General features: G+C 39.5%; 1 protein-coding gene across 1 annotated transcript in view; it reads left to right on the forward strand.

Moving 5' to 3' along the window:
* The first annotated feature begins 477 nt into the window (after positions 1–477).
* LIX1 (limb and CNS expressed 1) overlaps positions 478–24,801 on the forward strand; it is a 51,335-nt gene continuing 27,011 nt past the window's right edge. Inside the window, exons 1-2 of the mRNA XM_003920728.4 lie at positions 478–738; positions 19,241–19,404. Of these exons, the coding sequence (XP_003920777.1) occupies positions 657–738; positions 19,241–19,404 (246 nt within the window). The 5' untranslated portion in view covers positions 478–656. The remainder of the gene's footprint in view (positions 739–19,240; positions 19,405–24,801) is intronic.

Genomic DNA, 24,801 nt, shown 5'->3' on the forward strand with positions numbered 1-24,801 from the left:
CCAGGCTGGTCTCGAACTCCTGAACTCAAGCAATCTGCCCACCTCAACCTCCCAAAGTGCTGGAATTACAGGCATGAAAAACTGCACCCAGTCCCATAATCTTTATAGCACTCCTTTACCAAAGAAAAATTATACTAAACATTTAGATTTTCACAGATAATACTGTGAACATACAGCTGGCAGTTCTGAGCTGGAAACTCCTTTGTCATTCAGGAAATTTTCTGGAGTAATCACCTTCCTGATTCCAGTTCCTGGGGGCAGGACAACTGAAGATGGAGGGCCAGAAGAAACACCCTAGTCAGAAAGCTGCACAGCGTTCAGACAAAATCTAGTTGGAGAAGAAAGCCGTTTTCATAATTTAGCGAGCTTCCCCAGCTAGCCTGTAGGTGGGTGTGTTTAACAGAAGGAAGCAATGGGAACCCGCCTGTCAGCCAGCCTTTCGAGCTAATTAGCTCAGCATACAACAAAGATAAGTGAGCCTGGGAAGAGGGCCCCCTGAGGGGTCTTTAGATTCTGGGAAATGTCTGATTGGCAGATGTTAAAAGGGATTCTTTGGTAATCCAGTGCATCAATGAGCTGCAGAAATTCAGCCCAGGACTGCAAGAATTCAGGCATGAGGACACTCTGTGCAGGAGGCTCACACAGGCAGACCCAAGATGGACAGAACCTTGGAATCTCTGAGACACATCATTGCCCAAGTCTTGCCTCACAGAGATCCGGCTCTAGTCTTCAAAGACTGTAAGTACTGAAGGGGAAAAAGTTTTTTTGACTTTTTAGAAAATAGTCCTAAATGTCTAGTCACATCCTATTTAAGTACAATTTCTCCTAAATCTCTGTGGTAGTATGCTGTGTTCTAAGTGATATTTTAACTTCTTCCTGACTTCAGTCAGAAGAATTTCATTTCACCTACAGGCATTAGGCGCTGGGTTATTTTGTCAGTGGTACATCTTGCTAACGATTTAAAAGTCTCTTCTACAATCCAAGACCCGACTAAGACTTAATGAACTTTTTCTGATGCTTTTTAAGTAAAGCAAAGCTGAGTGGTACTGAGATTAAACCTAAAAATAACTTGGAAATAATACTAAAATATATCAATATTTGTTAACCTGCTTAATACTCCACAACACATATTAGTTCTATTAATTCAAGGATACTGTTTGTCTGAAAATTTTTGTTGCAAACCAGAATTAACAATAAATCAGCACTGAGCTTTTAAATTTTGATGACCGATTATAATGCTTTAGCTAAAAGGCCAATAAAATGAGTTGCCTCCCAACCTCAGCAACACTCCCTGTGGGGACCCACCCCACCACCACCAATTTATACAGCATGGCAAAGTTATTTCAAAATCTTTTTAATGATTTAAAAATAATTCAATCAAGATTTCCAATTCTAGCAATACTATTAAGCCATTTGTCATATAACTTCGTTTCTGGAACCAATTTGATTTCTTGCTGCTGCAAAACAGACTGTCTTCATGTTGTATCTTATCTACAGTGGGTTTCACATTACAAAGGGCTTCTGAAATAGAACTTTGCCATGGAACTGCCCAAAAGGTAAAATGCACATGGAATTTTTTTTTTTTTAAACTTCAATAGGTTGCAGCTTTCCTCTTTGTGAATCTAGTTATGTTTGCCTCCATCAAAACATCAATGGTTTGAATTTTTGCTTTCTGATTGCTGAATAATGTTCCTTTCCAGATGTCCTCTTAGCTTAGATTTCTCATATGTATGCTGAAGAAAGAGGAATGTCAGGCCATTCGATTCTATAAATTTTTCCTCTTAGATGTTAAATTGTAACCAATCTGTCCTTCAAGGGATAAAGTGAAAGCCTTTTCTTTCTCTCTCTCTTTTTAAATATTGTCTTTAAGCATTTGCCAATAGCTATGTTAGATCTAATAAAAATCACTCTCTCCACTACTCTAGCCTGGAGTCTATTCAGGTTTGTTATGTTTTTTAAGCTAAAAGGGAAGGAAAGAATGTCTCTCTTGTACAATAGAACTGAATTCACTAGTGAGGGATAAAAGGGCTCTGGGGCTGCCCATGCTTTGGATAAATTGTATAGGACCAGGGGTCTTATGCTGAGGGTTTAAATAGTGGAAGCAGTTAAAAAAAAGTAGGGGGGAAATTTGTCACTGGCTCATTGAAAATTTAGCAAGTTCAAAACTGAAATTGTATGGCTCACTTTCCAGCTGAACTAAATTACAGCACTTGTTTACAGTTTAGAAGAGAGAAGATAAAGACTACAAAAAGGATTACAATAATGCATTAAGTTCTGTCATCCAGGACTTTGCAGGACTTATTTTACATGGGAGAACAAATAAGTGTCCTGTTTTATATATTTCCTTCATTAACATAGAACCTAAATTTGACCAGAGAGCATGGACTGCTACTCTGCAACTGCTTCCGTGGCTTAGAAGATGTAAATGTTAAACTGCTGATTCTCTCCCTTCTTTTCTAATCTGAAAAGTGACTAACTGACAGTAAGCCAAATGGCACACTTCTGTACCAGGAGTTTTCCTAACATTAAAACATCCAACCACTTACCAATCTCATGAAATGAGTAAGTGGTAATGGGCTTACTTTCTGGGACAGGACACCAAAAATCTGTCTAGAGCCTATGCCATTGCCCTGGCAAGCTGTAGGTGTTGCACATGCCACAGTTTGGCATATGGATCCATTTTCTTTGGCATAGCCATAAGTTGCTGCCACCACACTCCTATTGGCAGCCTGTAAAAAGCTGCCACCAGCCTTGAATGGCAGGTTCTGAGCAGTCCCCTCCCCTCCTAGTCACTCCTGGCTCCTCCTCCACTCTAACCGGCTCCAAGCTCTTTCTGCCAGAAGGAAAGAGCTGAGCACTTGAGCACATCACTGCCAATTCCTTAAGAAAAATTGCTACCTTACTTTCCTACAAGATGAAAGCTGATCCAATAATTTTTAAAACCCAGCCCAGCTGAACAAAAGAGAACACACACACACACACACACACACACACATACACACACACCCCCCACTTAAATTTTTTCTAAATTTCCCTTCCATGAATGCAAACACAGTTTTTTTCTCTCTTCACTCTTTGGTCATACATAATGCAGGGAGTGTAAATGATCATGCAATTCATTTATTGCCCTCAGTTGGCTTTTGATTTGCTTAAAAACAAGCAAAAGTAACTGAATTTTCTCTCAAGTTGGTTAGAAAAAGCACCCAGAGAGTTTTCTGTTCTGAAACAGATGCAAATGGGAATAGTTACGTTCATTTAAAGAAATAAAATTTAAATGCTTTCTCAGAAAAGGAAGCTCTTCAAATGGCATTTTGCAATACATTAAACCTGCCATTTTATTTTCTACAAGGCATTCATCTGGCAATAGTTGTGATTTTTTTTTTTTAATTTTCTCTCCTGGAAGGAAATAAATTCCATAACACTTTTGTTTTCTTTTCCCTATTTCACATTTTAGATGAAAAATAATGGAAAGAGTTTTTAAATAGGGTGGACTCCCAGTTTGAAGTTTGTTCACCTGAGCTGACACTGGACTGTTCTTCCCTGCATAAATGTCTCTATTTAAAACAAGTAGCACTGGAAGTCTCCATACTACCAGGCAGAATCTCCACATACAAAGTATAGCTTGTCTTCATATTGCCTTCCATTCTTGGCTTTGTGCAATATCTAATTTCTTTTCTTGTGTCGTGCATCACAACCAAAGCTGAGCTATCCTAAAAGCAGCCGCTGTCCACTCTTTTGAAGAAGTATGTGAGCCTACTATTTGTTTGCCACCATTTGACAATTCCTTGTGTGCCTTCTCAAAGAAATCGCCACGTGACTTCAAGACAGCTATGCTTTCAGATCCTAATCTGAGTGTTAACTCTTCGTGTTACAAGAGCACAATACATTTATCTGCCATCTTTTGGCTTTTCCTTCAACCATTTAATAGTAAGGCTAAGACGTCAAGTCCTCATCATGTGATAGGCGCTGTACTAGAAATATTTATTCTTCACAGTAAGCTAGTAATGTAGGTACTATGTTGTAGGAGGTGAGGGAAGTGAGGCACACAGAGGTTAAAATGACTTGCCTAATCATCTGAGGTTGGGAGTTCAAGACCAGCCTGACCAACATGGAGAAATCCCATCTCTACTAAAAATACAAAATTAGCCGGGCATGGTGGTACATACCTGTAATCCCAGCTACTCGGGAGGCTGAGGCAGGAGAATTGCCTGAACCTAGGAGGTGGCAGTTGTGGTGAGCCAAGATTGTGCCATTGCACTCCAGCCTGGGCGACAGAGTGAAACTCTATTTCAGAAAACAAAAAAAACAAAGCAAAGCAAAACAAAAACAAAAAATGACTTGTCTAAGGTCACACGGCTTGTATGTGATAGAGCCAGGAATCAAATTCTGTCTTCCAACTCCTCACCTTGAAACACTACAAGACGCTTCCTCTCCCAAGTGCTGGTTACCATGTCACTGCTGTTGTCAGAGCAGTACAGGTTGAGTATGCCTTATCAGAAATGCTTGGGACCAGAAGTGTTGTAGATTTCAGATTATTTTTGAATTTTCAAATGTTTGCCTTATATATACCTTAGCATCCCAAATCTGAAAATTCGAGCTCTAAAATGCTCTGATGAACATTTCCTTGGAGTCATGTCAGTAATTAAATGTTCTGGATTTTGGAACATTTTGGATTTCAGGTTTTTGGATCTGGGATGCTCAACTTATATCTGTTAGGAAAACAGAGGGGAGAAAAAGGAACTCTTCTGGGAGAATAGAGGGAGCCCATTAAATGATCACATTTGAACAGAAGTATGGGAAGGAAGTAGACAGAGGAAGATAGTTTTTGATGAGATAGAACAGCTTTTTCAAAGACAAATTGGGCAATACAAGAACCATGTGCCGGGGGAGGCAGAGACAGACTGAGGAAGCAGGTTGGGTTATGCTAACATGCAGGCAATAGGGAGCCATTGGAGTTAACGGTGATCCTAAATCTGGAAGTTTACGGCCTTATGTTGCATTGGGGAAAAGTTTATATTGACATCGGTTGGACATACACTTCCTGATACCTACGTTAGGACGAACTGCAGCTTTTTCTTAGCAAGAAACCATTTGCCAACTCAGGCAAGATAAAAGATTTGCGAATGTCAGAGAAACCACTTTCACTGAGTGAAGTCCAAAATCAAGACAAACTTTCTCAAAAAGATTGTTTAAAAGCTATCTTAATTGTCACTGTAGCCATGAGAATGAGTTGGTTTCTAGCACTGACTTACGAAGTGACATGTAAGATTTCACTGATATTTTTCTCAAATTTTATAATGAAAAAGTAAGATGGATCCTTTACTAAGCATTGAAAATTGGAAGCAAATTTCTCACATATTTGAGGTGCATTAACTCTTCCATTTGAGAGAACATTTTTCTACATGAAAGGTTTTATTTATATCAGATAGGTGAATACTTTACTTCAAAGAGTACGTTTTTTACGGTTTGGAAAAACTGGACCAGACTGCGGAGCTATTAAAAGCATCTTAGCAATCATGAATCTAACTATATGCAGCATGAGAAAGCAAGAATCCTCAGGACTGAAGTACTTTATCTACCCCATGCTTTTTAGTATAGTTATGTGAAATCAATAAATTTGATGATAAATTTAGTTTTCACATTTCCCTGAAAGGAATGGAGCAGAATGTAAAGGCTGAAGATTCTTCTGCAGTAAAATCCCTATACATATTGCATTGCATTCCACCACCCCTGAAAAAAAATAGTTTAAAAACACAAAAAAACAGCCAAACAAAAATAAACCTTATCGTGCCTTGCTAGCTTATTTTAAAGTATTGAGTGCCTCTTAATTACAGTAATTTGAACTCTGCTAATTTTGGCATCTAAACTATGGGTATCTGTTTGACTGAAGCCTATTCAAATGCTAATTGAACTTTATTTATTATAGGACCCAACTATTTTTATTTGAATTTATACTAAGGGAAAAATGTACCTTTTAGTTCAGTTATCAATGGCATAAGAGCTGATTCTTTTTCTTTTGTCAGTAAATATACATTTGACAGAGTTTAAAGTCAAATGTATAAAAGTCTCAACCCCAGAAGGCAGGTTTTCAAAATGGAAAAAATAGGTAGCTTCTTGATCACTTAGTGGCCATATCTGTCCTAGGACATTTATTTCTCATAGATAAGTAAGATTTAACAGATCAAAATAAAGTATGATAGACACCTCTTCTGTGAGATCAAACCTGGACCTCTTCACTGACTGCTCTCCCATCTCACCAGAGGTTTCTGGTGGCGGTGCTTATTGTTTTTAACAGTTAAGATTTGTTAGTCTGAACTCAATTTTAACAACTTCTGAAAGTCATGTGTTAAGTTACAGCCCATAATAGGATACAGATGCATAAGGGTGAGTTTCTAACTTACGATCTTCTGTTTAAATGACACGGTTTTACTGATTATGTGCTACAGATTGATTTAAGAAATGTAAGGCAACTTTAGAAGCCTTTCATAAAAGAATCTTCTTTTTGTAATACATTTCATATTGACGTTTTAACTCCAAATGCTCTCACTTCTTTTCCTCCATGTTCAAATGCCCATATAAGCTTAGTTTGTCAAGTTAGATAAAACATTCCTATTTTAAAAGAAAAAGAAAAAAAAAAAACAAATCCTATTGAAAGATGAATATTGACAAAATAGACAATTATTACTCTCCCTATAGTTCTTTATAGTTCTTTTTCTCTGGTGTCCATTAAATGTTTGAATTATGGTTTTGCTTTTTTTTCCCTCCTGCAATGATAATCAGTTGATCCCTATTTTGATCCCATCCCATTAAGCAGCTGTGAGAAACCATCATTTATTCACCACTCCTTTGGCACTTACAGGCTGTACTAGTTAGTTTACATTTCTCTCATGTGGCTTTGTACTAAGTATTATGGCTTCACTGGGGTATTTTTGTCCACACCTAAGTTGTAAGTTCCAGGAGGTCAGAGCTGTACCTTGTACTTTTCTATAATTCTGAGGTACCTCCCACAGGGACACACACCTAGCAGGTGCACAATCAGACATTTTTGGATTGCCAATTGGTTGATTTTTCTTCCTCACACAAAGCGGGGAAGACTCTCCCCATCATGAAGTGTTCTCCTTTATGATGAAATAAACTGTGCCGAGACCCTTTTAAGCCATTTATCCTCTGACTCCATTATCACTGGCTAATTACATGCAGGGTTAAGTTGATAGCCAGATGATACAGAAGAGAGCATGAAGGCAGACGGGGCTCTAAAGACGAACACAGCCACTCGGCTGGAGCTCTGCCTTGCATTGGCCCTATCACACTCTCAGAATCATTCCATATGCCATGTTGGCACAATGGCTTAAATCGCCCATCCTTACATTCATCCACTAGATCTACACTCCAATGTGAGTCACCGAAGCCATGTATGCACCATGCTTTTTAGAGCCAAACTCTGTGCTTTGTACATAGACCCTGATTAGATAGCTGTGGCAGGATCTTGAGCATTATTATAATGACTGTTTCTAGAGAAGGAAGATGCATTAAACAAAGCCATATTTGCACATATTTGACCATTTTGACTAAGAAGACTTGATCGGCAAAGCAGCCAGAGTGACTGATTCTTTATTAGTTGTCCAAAATCATTGGTCCTCTAAAGTCTCTCTCTCTCTCTCGAGACAAAGTCTCACTCACTCTGTCACCCAGGCTGGAGTGCAGTGGCACGGATCTTGGCTCACTGCAACCTCTGCCTCCTGGGTTCAAGCGATTCTTGTGCCTCAGCCTCCCAAGTAGCTGGGATCACAGGCACCTGCCACCACATTCAGCTAATTTTTGTATTTTTAGTAGAGACAGGGTTTCACCATGTTGGCCAGGATAGTCTCAAACTCCTGACCTCAGGTGATCCATCCACCTCAACCTCACAAAGTGCTGGGATTACAGGAGTGAAGCACCTCATGCTGGCCTGAAGTCTCTTTTAAATACAATGCAATGTCATTGCCCAGCAGAATGTGGAAAAGAGACGTAGTTTCTGATTGGATAAATAAGGTACATCAGGCTTTTATTTTATGCAGCTTTTGAGATTGGGTGACATCATCTGACCCAATGTGTACATATAAACCACATTTATGTGAAATAGGCATGCTGCTTAAGTGTGATATACTTAATAACTTTTTACTTTAGTTTGTCTTTGTGATTCCCTCTTGCACTTTCATTAGTTTTTCCCCTCCCTGCTTAAAAAATTACCCTGTGCTTACAATATACATAAAATAAGCATTATTTAAATTTTCCCCAAAAGGTTTTACAGTTCAGCAGTTTTAAATTCTAAAGGCAAAAATTAAAACAAAAAGAATGATATCCCTTTTGCATGTTTTACAGAGTCTCCGGAGAGATTAACTTTGTAAAACAACCTGAAGTATCATAATTTCCTCAGGAAAATGTTTGGGGTAGAGGGTGGGAATGAAAGAAGAAAAAAAAAAGCAAACAAAAGAAGAAACGCTACCAGCTTTCCAGCTGCTGAAGGAGTTAAGCTCTTGGCTTGGGAAAGTCCCTCTGCTGGGAACAAAGCAAGACTCCAGGCTGTCTCAGTCCTGCTGTGTGCTGCAGCTACCTTTGAAAGAGTGTCTACACAAAAGAAAAAGGGGCCCGAGATTCCTACATGTTGTACCCTGTGTGTCCACAAGATTCCCTTAGCCTGGCCAAAACTTGGCAAAGGCTGAGTATGGTTATAAACAACTAGACGGCAATTCTGTCTGTGAGTGTCCTGGAGTTCAGTTAAGTCTAGCACAGGACCCAAAGGCATCCCATTTTTCAACTCATTTTGATGAATGGTAAATCAGCATCATACCTTGAGTTTGCCCCTTAAATTATTTGGGATTCCTTTTCCTGTTGCTCCTCAACAAAACTAGGAAATCACATTGGTGAAAAAACAGGTTGTACATGATTGAATTGCTAAAATACAAAATACTAATTCACTTTATTTTAAAATATCGCCTGCTAGGGATAATTTAAATAAAGGTTATATTAAAATATTACATAACATAAATCCATCTATTTAGAGGCAGAGAATCAATTTAGAAATATGGTAGCTGGGCATGTGGCTCACACCTATAATCCCTCCACTTTGGGAGGCCAAGGCAGGTGGATCACCTGAGGACAGGGGTTCAAGACCAGCCTGGCCAACATGGTGAAACCTCATCTCTACAAAAAATACAAAAATTAGCTGGGCGTGGTGGCAGGCATCTGTAATCCTAGCTACTCAGGAAGCTGAGGCAGAAGAATCGCTTCAACCCAGGAGGTGGAGGCTACAGTGAGCCGAGAAAGTGCCATTGTACATGAGCCTAGGCAACAAAAGTGAAACTCCATCTCAAAAAAAACAAAACAAAACAAAAGAAAAAGAAAAGAAATATGGTAATCATCTTGAAAGCCTCTTAATGATTTATCCTTAAATGGCAGCCTTTCCAATTTGTCTTTGTTTTTGCAAAGGGAAATTCTACCCAGCTAGAATTTTTCTTCATGTAAGTCTTAAAAAAATTTGTTCTTTTTTTCTATCAAATTTGTAATAGATTTTTAATATCCCTTTTGGTAGACAAATGACTGCCTTCTATGCAGGATTTTTGTCATATTGGGTAATTGGACTGAGCAATGAACTGTATTGTTTCTACTTTGAAGCATACACTGTTATGAAAATTAATTTAAATAAAATTAGCTCCTCATGGTAGTTTTTGCTAGGAGCAGTTCTATTGCCTTTATCATCCATTGGAAAGTGAAAAATTGGAACCCAAAAACCCACATTTTCAAATTTTGAAATATATAGCATTTTATCCATTTATTTTCCAGCTATGAGGGAGTTCCGACTTTACCAATGAATGTTACCAAAAAAATCTTTCTCTTTTCTATCCCTGAACTCTGCACATATCTTGGAAATAAATAGTACAATGTGTTCAATTAGAGGATTTTCAGGTTGCAGACAATTTTTAGACTATTTAATGACTTAATTTCCAATCCAGGAAGAGTTAGTTTCAAAGATGCAATATGAAAACATATTCATGCCTTTTCTTTTCTTCTTTTACCTTTTCCAGTGACAAATAATAGCTAACACTCTAGTACTTACTCTGTGTCAAGTTCTTTTCTGAGCATTTTCCATTTTAAGCCTTACAGCAACCCTGTGATGTAGACACTACATTCCACAGATGAGGAACTGAGGCATGGAGTGGTTATAGACATCTTGAAGTGATAGAAACAGGATTCAAACTCAGGCGGTCTGGCTTCAAAGAACAGGCTTTTAACTACTAAGGAAATCCCTGCCTGTTGATAAAAAGTGGAGAAACAAGATTCAATGTATATTTTATTGGGTAATGAACTAATGCCTGTATTTAAGGACTTTTCTAAAACATAATCCTGTAATCCATAGAGCATTTCAACTCTCTACATCTCAAACTTTCCCTAAGAAAACATAGATCATCTATTCTAATTGGCATTCGCATTGTGTCCCATCTGTGAAAACAAAAATACAATTATTTTTATATATGCATGATAAGCCCTGAATGTTGAGTATGAAGCCCTCCAGGTGTCCAGTTACTGATGTCCTTCTCTGAAGAGGTTTCAGATCCTCCCAGGCTACAGAAGGAACGTTCTTTTGTTTACTCATCTCCTACCCACTTCTAGTGGATTTTTCTGCCCAGGTCCCTCTCAGAGAAATACTCTACCTTGGGCTTACCCAGCTGCACAAGAGCAACCACACATTCTCTCTGGGGGTCCAGGCCCTTCCTCATCACTCTACCTCTTCATTGATGGAGCCAGCACAGTACCTTCAGTAAGGGCAAAGGACAAGGGACTCTGTTCCTGTCCTTCTCTCCTGCTTGGGTAAAGCTGGAACACCAGGGCAATGGGGTTTGTATCCCATTATTAAAAGAAGCTAATCCTCTCCCCCGTCTCTTGTCAAATCGTATGCCTTCCTACTGGCATGCTTTCCCATTGCTCCCTTATGCGGTTCCTCAGCGGGAGTATCATTATTTCTCTTACCCCTTTTGTCAAATGGCATCCTCACTCCTTCAAGAGTGCAGTTTCTCCCCCTTCCCCCACCTCTCCCTAAACCTCAATCCTCTGAGAAGGGCTCAGCTTAGGCCTTTCCCTACACAAATTTTTCCTGACCTTTTCAGCCCACATTCATCTACTCTTCCCTTTGCTTTTATTTAATTATTCTGTCATAAAGTTTACATTTTTACATGTCACTATAATATTATCTCTGTTCCACAATCTAGCACTCTCATATTTTGTTCACTAATTATATGATGAATATATTATTTCTCCAGTCAGACTGTAAATCCTGTGGGCAGAAACCTGTCTTGGATCTTTCTATTACTTCATAGCATCAAGGTCAGGGTCAGCACATAGACACATCAATGCCACATTGCAGGTTAAGTATGGTATTCTGTTCCACTGATCCCATGTGGTATTTTTCAGTTCTTTTCAACAGAGTGCTTCAGGCAGTCAACATAAATCAATTAGTGTTGGCATCCAAGACAAATAGACTTACTGTCCCTGTTCAGGACTTTCCTGAACAGTAGTTCTTGTGAAGGTACAGCCCAAGTGAGTAGGCAGCTAGCAACCACGTTTCTACACCTGACCAGGTTTCATCTCTCTGTACCCACTTTGCCATCTCCAGCTGAGACATGGTTGCCACCAACACACCCGTGTTGTGTGAACACCATGGTGATTCATCCATGAAACCTCCTATTCCAGAATAATCCCTGATCGCACTGTGGATCACAGTGACTCCACTCGTTTTCTACATGTTCATTCAATTGCACTAGTACTGCTTAGACTATGTCGAGGTTTTTTAGATTCCAAATTAATTCAATGACTGCTTCTAGATGAGTATCCAGCCTATGCTGGGTATCAAGGAGGCTACAGAGAACAATGAGTCAGAGTTGCTGCCCTCTAGAATCCCAGTCTGCTGTGAGTCAAGTAACAGCAAATTGTATTCTATAAGATGAATTGTTTCCACAAGGCATTTCATTCCTCTGGCCAGAAGGAACTGCAGCCAAGTCTGACTTGATACATTTAGCCGGGAGCACCACATCCATTTTATTAGCATGGTTTATAGGAGATTAAGTGCTAAGACACAGGGCCACTCATGGAATAAGAGTTCAGGAAAGGAGATGCATGTGGGCGGGGGCCCATGAGCAAGGACCACGGAGGAGGTGGTGTTTCTCCCGAAGTGTGAGAGTAAACTGGATAGAAGGAAGGGAGGGGAGGGACACACATTCAAAATAGGAAGGAGAACTTGAACCAAAGTTCAGATAACAAATAGGCAGCATGTGTTCAGGGAGGTATGAGACTGTCCAGGCTGAAGCCAATCAGGAATTTCTGCTGGAGACGGTCAAGGGTAGATAACCAAGGTGTTCCGTGTTGCTGGATGTCTTTATCAGTTAACTGCGAAAGCCTCAATGCTGACCTTTGCAATAAAAAAAAAACAAAAGGAAGCTTCAGGAAGGGAAAAATGAAAACCTCACTTATAAGAGATTTGCTTGGGGATCTAATACTATTCTGAAAACTCCATCATGTTCAAATTTCAAAATGCATTGAAGAAGAAAGTAGCCACACTAATGTCTATAAACTACATAGCACATTTTCTTGTTATTGATACACAAAATATTTAGAACTCCTGTAGGGGCCTATCACGGTATTAGAGAAAGCAACTGGGTGCAGTAGAATGAATTAAGAAGCTCATTCTGCAAAGTCACTTCAGAGGTATATTGCTTTCTTTACTCTCAGCAGTTCTAAGCTGATAGAAGTCACAAAAAAGGAACTACATTTCATGCCATTATTAATACTCCCCTTAACACTTCTCTCTACTTCTACCTCTTGCACCCTTCGCCTCAGCCATTTGATATTCTGCATCTTTTTTTTTTCTTTGAGACTGAGTCTTGCTCTGCTACCCAGGCTGAAGTGCAGTGGCATGATCCCGGCTCACGGCAACTTCCACTTCCCAGGTTCAAGCAATTCTCCTGCCTCAGCCTCCTGAGTAGCTGGGACTATAGGCACGTACAACCACGCCCAGCTAATTTTTGTATTTTTAGTAAAAACGGGGTTTCACCATGTTGGTCAGGCTGGACTTGAACTCCTGACCTCGTGATCCGCCCACCTCAGCCTCTCAAAGTGCTAGGATTACAGGAAGGAGTCACAGCACCCGGCCAATATTCAGCTTCTTTATTGTAACTTTATTGTAACTCAGCTAAACATCAGTTACCTTGACAAAAGCAAACCCAAAAGATGATTTGTGAAAGTTAAAGGCAGAACCAGAAGTGCTGCTCAGCTCATCTTTAATTCAGCATCAGCCTCTCTGCTTTCTCCAGGGCTCCGGTTTAGAAGTTCATAGCTTCTGTGTCCAGTGTCCAGATTCACTGCATGACTGATTTATCTTGTCCTGGCTTGCGATTAAAGCCCCTTCCCTTTAGTATCCATTGGGAAAGAGTAGAAACTTTTCAAAAAGAACTTCAGTAAACTTTCAGAGAAATAAAGCAAAGCCAAAGGCAATGTATTTTCAACATAGCTTCCTGACCCTGAGGTGGAAGGCACCATCTGGCAGCGACCTGGCCCTGACAAAAGGCCCATGTCCCTCTACTGGGGAAACTCCAAGCCCCTCAGCAATCTCTGTCATTACCTCTTATTTCTCTTGAGGTCCTTCCTTTGTTCTTTCAAAGAAAGGATGGAACGGGAGGCTCAGTCACAGCCCCTTCTGAGCCAGTCTGCGGGTATTTACATCATTGCTTAATCCAGAGCAGTTGGTTGAAGACTGATGATAAGAATGTCTGTTTACGTGCACATGGACTGCTCATTCCATATGACAGTTTCAAGCTGGAAACATGTCATTTGACTTGTTTGAAAAAGTACAAATAAAGCCTTTTCCTTCATTTGACTTTGTCAAGAACAAGTGTCAGAAAAGTGGCCCATGGAAAAAGGTAAATGAAGTAATTCTTGGGGAAGGTGCCATGCCTACATTACCCACAGCCTCACAACTGCAGCCCATCTTCCATACTTTTGATAACATTGAAATACTTGACTAACATTTATTAAGTTCCTACTATGTTCCAGGTGTTTTGGGGAAAATGATATAATTCTTTCTCCAATGAGCATTGTCTATATCAGAGACAGACAGCATGAAAATAAGTTTTATTACATTATGGAGTATCTCAGGATACCAAGAACATGGACTAAAGAGGCAAAACAAGGTTAAAAATCCTAGGTCCAAGACTTAGTAGCTGTGCGATTATACCTTCAACTTCCTTTTCTTTTCCTTTGTAGGTTGTACAAGATAATACCTATTTCAAGGGGATGCTGTAAGGATGAAAAGGGAAAACGCATATAATAGGTACATAAGGAAGAGGATGGGAATGGTCACTTCTTCCTACAGCAAGGCTTCTCAAGTTTTAACATGCATCAGGCTTTTTGAAAATCTTGTTAAGAAGTAGACTAGAGTTCAGAAGACCTAGGGGTAGAGCCTGAGATCCTGCATTTTTTTTTTTTTTGAGACGGAGTTTCACTCTTGTTACCCAGGCTGGAGTGCAATGGCGCGATCTCGGCTCACCGCAACCTCCGCTTCCTGGGTTCAAGCAATTCTCCTGCCTCAGCCTCCTGAGTAGCTGGGATTACAGGCATGTGCCACCATGCCCAGCTAATTTTTTGTATCTTTAGTAGAGACAGGGTTTCACCATGTTGACCAGGATGGTCTCGATCTCCTGACCTCGTGATCCACCCGCCTCGGCCTCCCAAAGTGCTGGGATTACAGGCTTGAGCCACCGTGCCCGGCGAGATCCTGCATTTTTAACAAGTTCCCAAGTGCTATTGATGATGTTTCTTGAGGGTAGAGGGTGCACTTTCATTAGCAAGGGCTTAGTCTTGAAAAATGAGTAGGTGCTATTCAAGAAGACAACAGGCAGTAGAAAGAAGGTCATTCCAGGAGGATGAATGGAAGTACTGGTTTTTGAGTAACATGAGCAGCATAGGTTGTAAGGAAATTAAAGGGTGAACTGGGAAGAGGAGGTTAGGACAAGAGAGAATAGTGAGACATAGGGTCTTCTATGCCTTGCCAAGGAATTACTCATTCCATAGTTAATAAGGGACCCACAGAAGGATTTGAAGATGTAAGTGACTTGATCAGATATGAGATTCAGTGATATTACCCTGAAAACAGTGGAAGTGTAGGTTGGATGGGAGGCTGGTTGGAGTCAGGAGGGTATTGTGGTATGCTTAATGAGAATGAGATACAGAGAGCACAAACCAATTCAGTAATGGCAGTGTAGACTGAAAGAAAGTGATGCTGATGGGAGACTAACAAAACTTGGGCTTTTATTAGATATTGAAAGAGGAAATGAAGTTTAAAGTTTACGCCAAGTTTTTGATTTAGGTAACTAGATAGATAACATCACTTTTTTTTTTGTAACTCAGGAGAAAGAAAGGTAATTCAGGAGGAAGAAAAGAGTTTATGAAAAAGAAATTGAGCTGAGTTTGAAAATATGTTGAGATTTTGCAACCTCCAAATGGCAGTGTCTTATAAAAAAATTGGAGATGCAGGATAATAGCTTGGGAGCTGTCTGTGTGTATTATGGTAGATGGAGTCATGGAGATAGGTTCTGTCATTCAAGGAGAACAGCTGGAAGAGAAGCAAGATGCAGCCATGCAGCCAAGATGCACTCCATGCAGCCAAGATGAGGAGTGAGCAGAGGAAGAGAAATCCTCAACAGAGACCAAGGAGAAATGATCAGGAACAGACACAGACTGTGGAGGAAAAGCTCAGGAAGATGAAGTTTCTAGAAGAAAGTGATCAGCTTTGTCAAATACAGCTAAGAAGTCAAGTAAATAAGGACTAAAAACCAGGAATTGGTACTATGTGTAGGAGTTTCAGTGGAATAATGTAGAGGAAAGCCTATGTTAATTGTGGTGGGTTAAAAATAAATGAAACATAAGGAAGCAGAGATGGTCAATGTGGAATATTCTTTCTAGCAGTTTGGCTATATTGGAAGCACTTTAATAACTAGAAGCCAGAAATAATTCCAAGGTTGAGTGTTTCATTTAATTGATTGATTCATTCATTTATTCATCTATTTGTTGTTTTGAGCACACTTTTGGCTGCCGGGAAAGAGTGAATAAGCACGAAACTTTTAAAAATAGGCCATGGGAGTGACTAAGAGAACAATTTCCAGGAAAAGCAGCACAAATTCATTTGAGACAGTAGGAAATAAGGCAGAGCTGGGCATTTGTGCAGATGAGTCCCTAGACATAAGGATGGATATTGCACACTTGGTAGCTCAAGTTTATTCCGTAACATGGAAGGCAAGATCACTCTCTGGGTACTGAAGGTGCAGCTGCATCTAGAGGTTAACTATGTATTGATTGACACCTATTCTCAAACTGGGGTGACTTTCTTCAGCAGCTCTTGACCCTCTGCTCATTTTTTCTTCGAAATTGTCCACAAACCTTGTTGATGCTATTTCCCAAAGATAAAGGAGCGTGTGTTTCATAAATAGAGCATTTTCTGATATATCAGTCTTTGGTATATCTTTGGAATTCCAAATGGCAAGCTGGCCATCTTCCCTCTGCACTTCATTTGTCTGGTTTTCAAGTCGACAAGAATGGATAGAGATAGAAAAATGGATGGTGTGTCTGTGTGTGTATATGTGTCGCACTCTTTAGGGGTGACGACATCTGTGGGATCATCAGAGAAATCTTCCAAAATTACAGAATGAAAAATTTGAAAGCTTCAACTTTAATTCACCCAGAAATCTATCTTAGTGCATACCTTCAAACTCTTTAATCCCAAGAGTTTTATATGCCAAAGTTCTTGTGTTCATTTTCCCTAGATTATCATGCATTTTACCTAGATCATCAAGGGTCCTCACCTTCCTACTCCAGTTCTCAGCTAAACACCCTTCAACAACTAACTGACAAAGTAGGAGGCTAACAGTCCTTGTTGACAAGAAGAGCAACAGGCTGCTGTCATTAGTTTCAGTCTTCAATCTCCAGGACATCCCTGCTGAATTCTGGAGGTCAAATGCAAGTAGAGCCTCAGGTCAGCTCGCTCATAGATATTTGTTTCCTCAGGGTTGGGAGGAAAAGCAGGAGAGTGAAGGACAGAAAACTAGTTTAGAAAATAAGAGTTCTAATTCTATTTTGAGTTACATTAACTGGTAGAAAATGTTATTTCAAATATTTACAAATAAATTTAAAAGCTCTGTCATGACCAGTTCTCAACTTGACCATTCAATATGTATTTTATTGATTCATTCAAGTATCCCCTACTACTCTAATATTTTCTCAATTTCTTTCCCAAATCACTTCTTAAAATACGACACAATGCAGTTTCTAAATACACCCAGGCAACCAGTTCCTTAGGAGTTGCCAGAGTTTGCCTGAACAATACACCATGAAGCTGATCAGTGACCTACGGAGGAGGTGCAGAAACCCAGTGCTCTGGTAAACAGCTTAGAAAGTGGCTATACAATGATTTTGCCTCCAGATCAAACTCTGTGACACTCCAGACTCTCTGAAAAATGTCAATGTCCAGAAATTTAAAACAGATCCAAGATTATATTAAGGATAATGGCAAAAGGCATAGACGCCATGTTACACAAAGCATGTTTGAAAGAACAAAAACTATTTAATCTAGAACTTGAAAAAACAAGAGTGCTAGCTGTTTAGTGCACTTTTCATATGCAAGTGAGAGATGCCATTTAAAATGGCTTAAGGAAAAAGGAGATGGGTTGGTTTAGATAACTTCAAGCCCAATCAAGGATCCTGGATTATGGGCATAGCTGGAACCAGGAGCTCAAACTATGTCATCAGAACTTAGCCTTTCTCCATCTCTTTACTCAACCCTTCTCTGGGCTGACCTTCTTCTCAGCCAGGTTTTCTTCTTGCTTGGGCTTTGCCATGCTTACCTCCTACTGCTCCAGAAATCCTACTGAAAAAAAGGAAACTTCCAACATTTTCAGCATACTCATTGTCTCTAAATGGTCTGGCCATGGCCAAATTTCCACCTTCACCACTAGAGACCACAATTCTGCAGGGAAAGCCTGGGTGAGATTTTCCACAATAGCCGAGGTTTTCCTTGCACCTCTAGAGACAATTCTTCGAGGAAAACTTGGGTGCAATTTCCACAAGAAGAGAAGTGAATGCCAGGCAAGCAAAACCACAGATGTCCTACACTGTTTTCAGCCATGTGGTGGGCTCTCCTGTGGATAAGGAAATAAACTTTGAGGCCTCAGAAATGAGAAGTAGACCCTTGCATGAACCTTACAGGAAAGCAGATTTCAGTTCACTTCCAAAAGGACTTTCTCGCAGAACCGCCCGCGGCTGAGACAGGCTGCCTCAGGATGTGGCAAGTACCAGGTCCTTCCACATGTTCAGGTACAGGCCAGATGGGCAGCTGTCAGCAACGCTGGCAAGGCATTCCTGCATTAGGCAGAGCTTTGCCTACATGACCTATAAGGTCACTTTTGACTCTACAATTCTATTATCCTTGTTAATTTTTACAATTTAATTTGCAGTACAGGATAAACAAACCAACCTAATTTGATCTGGAACTTCTGCAGGCTATCACAGGTCATTTAATCTAAAACATATGGCTCTAGCCATTACTATGTTTTCTGAAATACTTGAACAGACCTTGTTCTTAACAAGGTCTTCATGTTATTAGTTTCACTCATGGATTTTTCCAGCCTCCTGCTTATTCCACAATTGCTTTTCATTCTCGTTTAGATTGTGGTAAAAGGAGCATAAAAGAGTTTCTGACTTTCTTTCTTAAATATATGCAGGCTTAAGAATCTATGAGAAATAAAAGAGAGGACCATAGATAATCACAGCTCTGGATAAAGTCTATTAAGACAAATGTTCAAAGCAGAGTGAGATTTTAAAATTTTTATGTTAAAAATTAATTTATAGAGTAAATTTGAAATACTGTTACATTGTTTTAATCAGGGTACCAAAACCACTTCTTGAGTCTTACTCATTAAGAAATAAACACATTTGCATTTGTAAATCATAGGTTTAATTTGTATATTTTAACATACTTTAAATATATTTAGATAAAGCACATTCTTTCACAGCCAAAAGCACTCCTGCTATCCACATACCCTGCTCTGCTTAAACTGGAACTGTCATGCTACAGAATCCAGCTTGCAAATAAATAAAATTTTGGTTTTGCCCCAGAGTATGTCCATCCTTAATAACTGATTGTGTTTCTTGTCTTTTCTAGTGAATGTTGTATCAATGTTACAGGAATTTTGGGAAAGCAAGCAGCAGCAGAGGGCTGCATTCCCAAGTGAAGGCATGGTGGTCTATGAGTCACTACCAGCACCCGGCCCTCCCTTTGTGAGTTACGTGACCCTACCAGGGGGAAGCTGTTTTGGCAACTTTCAGGTAAGAAGTAGCCATTAATTTGTCAATGAACTTTGCCAAGTTCATTGGGTTAAAATAGAGTAAATCTTTTTGTAAAATGGTAGCATTATAAGTTTTTTCGGATATAGTAAACAAAGTTGTATCATAATCTATGAATGAAGACAAAGTGAAAGGAACTTCTAAATTTGCCAGTCTCCTTTATAAATATCCTTTTAATTGAGTAAAGCATTCCTCAACTTTCATTAACTAGCAAAGAAGGTTTTTTTCTTGCTTATGGATACCATCAAACTCATAAGCAATCAAGTTTCCCTCCTAGTTTCTCAACTAAAAAGCCCAAAGGCACATTTTCAGGTTATTTTTTTGTAGTGTAAGTCTACATAACTTAATGTCACATAACTTTGAAGACTAATTCACATCTGATACTATTTATATTTTTACATTTATGCTCCCTTTAAACATAATAACTCACTCATTTATTGTATCCTTTTACCGAGTATATCTGTCTTACATGGTTTCAAATCCTTCATCGGGTGAAGGAAGGGTATAATTTAATAAACACACCTACAACCCTAGGCTGCCTAGGGGAAGCCAAAGAGGGATTCACAGGGAATATAAATGTGAACTGAGGCATTCAGTTGATAATGTCTTGGCCAATGGGAAAAGGGAAAATGGCATTCTTAGCATAGGGAACCACAGCATTTTCAGAATTAGGGAGGCATAAATGTGAATGTGTGTGGCAAGGAACGGTGGGAGAAGACAGGTTGGCACTTACATCACATCCTAAGAGATCTTCATACTTTGCAAAGCAGTACAGGTTTTATTCTACATAAAATCAGAACCCTTGAAGGTTTCTGAGCAGAAGAGTGATGCATTCAAATGTACTTAAGAAAGATGTCTCGGGTCACAGCATGAAGATGCTTTGGATTTAAATGATTTAAATGGCTGAGAGGCTGACAGTGATGAGTGCCTGTGGAGACAAGCTGCACACACAGTAAGTTCAGGAGGTAAAGGTGAAGGGACTTCGTTAGATGATACTTTCACGCCTAATGAAGTCTCTTCACCTTCACCTTTGCCAGTAGTCAGCCCTGGCTTTGGCCACAGGGTGGGGAACACAGGAGAAGGTGGAGCGGATATGTGAAAGGTGAGGATGACATCAGTATGAAGTGCCTAGAAGCCAAACAGAGAAGAGCAATTGCCCTCTCCCCTTCCACCTCCCCGCAAAAAAAGCAGGATCTGAAGTTCAAGTAAGAGATGTGGGATGAAGTTCTACCTTTCTAAGCTGAAGCCACAGCTACAAGCACCACTGCCAAGTGAGAACGTGTGGTATGAGAAGATGATGAAGAAATGCTCTTAGGAACAGGTATTTTTGCGGGGAGGGGAAATAAAAGGAGAAAAATTTCTTTACACAGCCCAAAGATTGCCTGGAAAGAGACACAGAACCAGAAGAAGGAATTTACAGAAACTAAGAGACATGACATCTTGAGACTGAGGATGCAATGAACAGGGTCAACCACAGTACAGATGGCCAATGAGATGTTTCCATTGACTGTGATGAATGTGAGATCTTTATTAACCTTCCAAAAAGTAATGCCAATGGGGAAAATGAAATACAAATTAGATTACATAGATTACAGTTGTTAGAGTAAAACAGGGACTTAGAAATGGAGACAGTGTCCTTCAATAAGGATTTGGAGGGCTCTTGAGGTCAGCACTTCTTGTGAAAATAGGACAACCTTGCCTATTGTCCAGTGGGGAGTTCTGGTCAAACTGACATCAGTGGCTTCCAGATATCCAAGCCATAATTAAAGCTGGGAAGGACAACTAAGGCTGAGCCACTGAATATTCAGTTCTCAAATAGCCTGCAAAGATAGGCCAGAATCAACAAGATGAACTGCTCTTTGAATATAAAATATATATAAAAAAATGTTCCAAGACTGAATCAAGATGGAGTGGACTTAGCACATTCTTCAAACTCTTTTCTAGTCTGAAATCCCCTCAAAGATCAAAGACATGTTTTAAAATAAGTCAATTCACAATAGTGCTAGGCAAGAAGAAAGGGTGCCATTGGAAGAGATGAACTTTGAGCCACTTCTGGGAGATCAGAGTATTAGGGGCAAAGATGCCACAGTCTAAACATACATAGGAGAAAGGTACTGTGAAAGTAAAGAAGAACTAGAGAAACTCCAGGATCACATTAACAAATGCATAGAGCAGGAGGCATTCCTGGGGTAACTGTAAGGCAAATCAAGGAACTGCTTTCAAAACTTCCAACCTATCCAGCCAGTGAAGTGTTGACTTCCCAACTCTGAACAGTAGTCAGCAGTGGGTTTTTACCTTTGGTGGATGAAAGTGAATTGACTGATGAGGATGATTGGAATGTGGGTATAGAAGCCTCAGAACAGAGCCTGATGTAATCCTAGACACCACAGACAAGGATGAGAGGCAGCAAAGAGGAAAGAAAGGCAGCTATTGAGGAAGACGCTCTCCAACCCATGTGTGCCTGCAGGTCCATTATTGAGCATCCTAAGGTGAAGTCTGCCAGTCAACACACCCCACTCACCATGAAGCACCCCAGCAATCCTCTCATTCAGGGGAGACTCACTAGGGAAACAGACATTCTCATGCATAGAGAAAGGTTTTATCAACCACCTGAATTAATGTACTTGTTTGTCCATGTATGTCAATGAACTTAAGGTCACCAAACATTTGAGGAACAACAAATGCGTAAGAGAAAAGACCAAAGGCAAGCAAACCAAAGAACAAAATGATTCAAGCAGCACAGAATATAAAAGAGTATTACAGTTAATATCCTCAGAAAATTTTGAGAGGATATTTATCTCTAAAACAGCTATTAAAAGGGAGCAAGCAGGGAGCAAGAAAATTAAATATGATTGCCAAATTAGAACAATAAGGATAAGGAATTAAAGAGGAGCAAATAGAGGAGAGGACATAGACAGCCAAATTAGTAAGGAATAACTAAGTAAGGTCTCCTAGAACTTAGAGCAAAAAGACAGAGATGGAAGAAGACAGTACAGGAGACATGCAGATCACTTCTGGAGGTAAACATCAATTTAATAACAGCTCTAGAAAGGGACAAAGGAAATAGAGGGGAGGAAATAAATAACAGAGGCAACTTTCTCTGACTTAAAGAAAAGCATTGTCAAATTGAAATGTGCACCACATTCCAAGCAGAATCATAAGCAAGAAAAGCACAGCTCCGTGGTTATGTGGGACTTAGAGATAGCATTCTGCTTAAATGGTAGATCAAGGGATTTTTTTCAATACTGTATATGTACAGTATCTATTTTTAAAATTAGATTGAACATATACATAGCTTTAGGGAAACGTTAGGGGAGCTAATGAAATGGGACGAAAACTGGCAAACTTGGTTAACAAAATCAAAAACTGTTGCTTTGAAAAGACAAATAAGAAAGATTTTTGGCATTTCTGATTAAGGAAAAAAGACATGCCACACTAAGCATGAAAGAGAGGATATAATCACAGGAGTGTAATATAAGAATACTATATAAATCATTATTTATCAAAACACGAAAACTTAGATGATATGGACTACTTTATGGGAACTCTTTACAATCTTTGCAACTCTTCCTTTAGCATAACATTTATTTCAAAATAAAAAGTGAAAAAGGGGGCTTCGATCACTCCCTATTACTTTCTTATTAAAGCCTAAGTTCCTTACTCTGGCAATAAAGACTCTACAGCTGGTTCACCTTTGGCTTCCAGTTTTGTCTTCCAGATTTCCTCTTCCGACACTGATGCTTCTACCTGTTCCTTACGCATGTCTTGACCTCTTCTAACCATTCCCGTACTCACATTGAGATCTACTCAGGAAATGCTATTGCCACCTTCTCTTCATGTCAAAACACTGCCATTCTCCCAAGACTCCACAAAAATGTCATGCTCTCCACAAGTTTTCTCTGAATCTCCCTGACGGAACTGTCTACTTCCTCTGATTTCCCAAAGCAGTGTTCTCTCTCTCTACTAGGCTTACCACTTTCGACCGTATGCTCAAGTTCCCTATGTGCATGTTCTTTCCCATCATGAAATTTAAGTTCCAGGAATGTGGTGTATATCCTTATGTTCCCCATGATGTCAAGCACTATGCTTTGCATATCGTGCATAAAGTCCCTAATAAATTGTGTTAAGAGAGTAGCCAAATGAATGAATAACAAATGCAAAGAATAAATGAAGTTAATGTTTGTCCTTTCTTGTATGTAGCCAACAGTCAGCTAAGATTTTCCCCTAACTCTGCAAGATAGTGGGCTAGGAAGGAAAAGTCAGTAACAGTAAAATCAGCTGATACTATTTTGTTCATATCTGTGGTTAAAGTTGTGAAAATGGATGAATCTAAAAGTATTGATGAAAAAGACCTTCTAATTCTCTCTGGATTTAATGTATGCATAGCAACTTTTTCCTACCCAACTCTTAGGACCATGAATAACCAAGATTTGGCAGTACTCACACCCAGGCATGCATTATATTTGTTCATACATTCATTATACTCTATCTGGAATATAATGCATTTGACAGATTGGTGAATAGATCTAGGAAATATGAGTGTAAGAAATTCTAGTGTTCTTGTTTTTGTTTTTGCTACCTGGAGAAGTATAAATTTTCATATCATTTCATAAATTTTGAGCCAAAATGATAGCACCTCCCTTAGGTGATAAATTCAACATCCTCCTGTGGTCTTAAAAAAAAAAAAAAAGAAAAGAAATAGGAAATAAAATGAAAAACTGAACACTTCAGCAGGGAGGCCTCTGGGTGATTTCTCTGATCATTTTAGGGTCCCCTTTTCCTTATGTTTAAATCATCATATTTTACGGTCCTCAGGAGGATTGTTAACATCTTTGCTTAAAAAGATCCAGAATTTCCCAAATCAAACATGTTTTGAAAATGTGTTTGGGTGGTTGGCTGCCAAATCTGGCCCCTTCACCCATGTGGCCCTCTAAAATATGACTTGAGAAGGAAAACCAAGGGGGAAAAGAGAAAAAAAAATGTTTTTCTTAAAGCAATGTACTTACACTTTTCTTTGTCAGTTCAGAAACCATCTTAAATGCTATTTTCACCATATAACATTTCATCATGTTTTTGCCAGCAGTTGGACTGTAAGAGCCTACATGCTCATTCCTGCAATGCCTTTCACATAATCAAATGTCACCCCTGTGCACTGCAAATCATTTCACCATGGATTATTAATGCCAAGACCATGTGCTGAAACATGGCGAAATCATTATGCCAGCAGTAGCCTTCTTACTGAGCCATGGACGTCACCACCAGTGGTGCCAAGTAATTGAAAATACTTGAAGTGGAGTATGGGACTGGATGGTAGGACTAATCCCTCTGGTTTCAGGCAGTTTCATGAAAGCTGTAAGGGATTATGCTCATTCATTCTTT

Source organism: Saimiri boliviensis, chromosome 1, assembly GCF_048565385.1.
Source record: "Saimiri boliviensis isolate mSaiBol1 chromosome 1, mSaiBol1.pri, whole genome shotgun sequence".
Lineage (NCBI taxonomy): Eukaryota > Metazoa > Chordata > Mammalia > Primates > Cebidae > Saimiri > Saimiri boliviensis.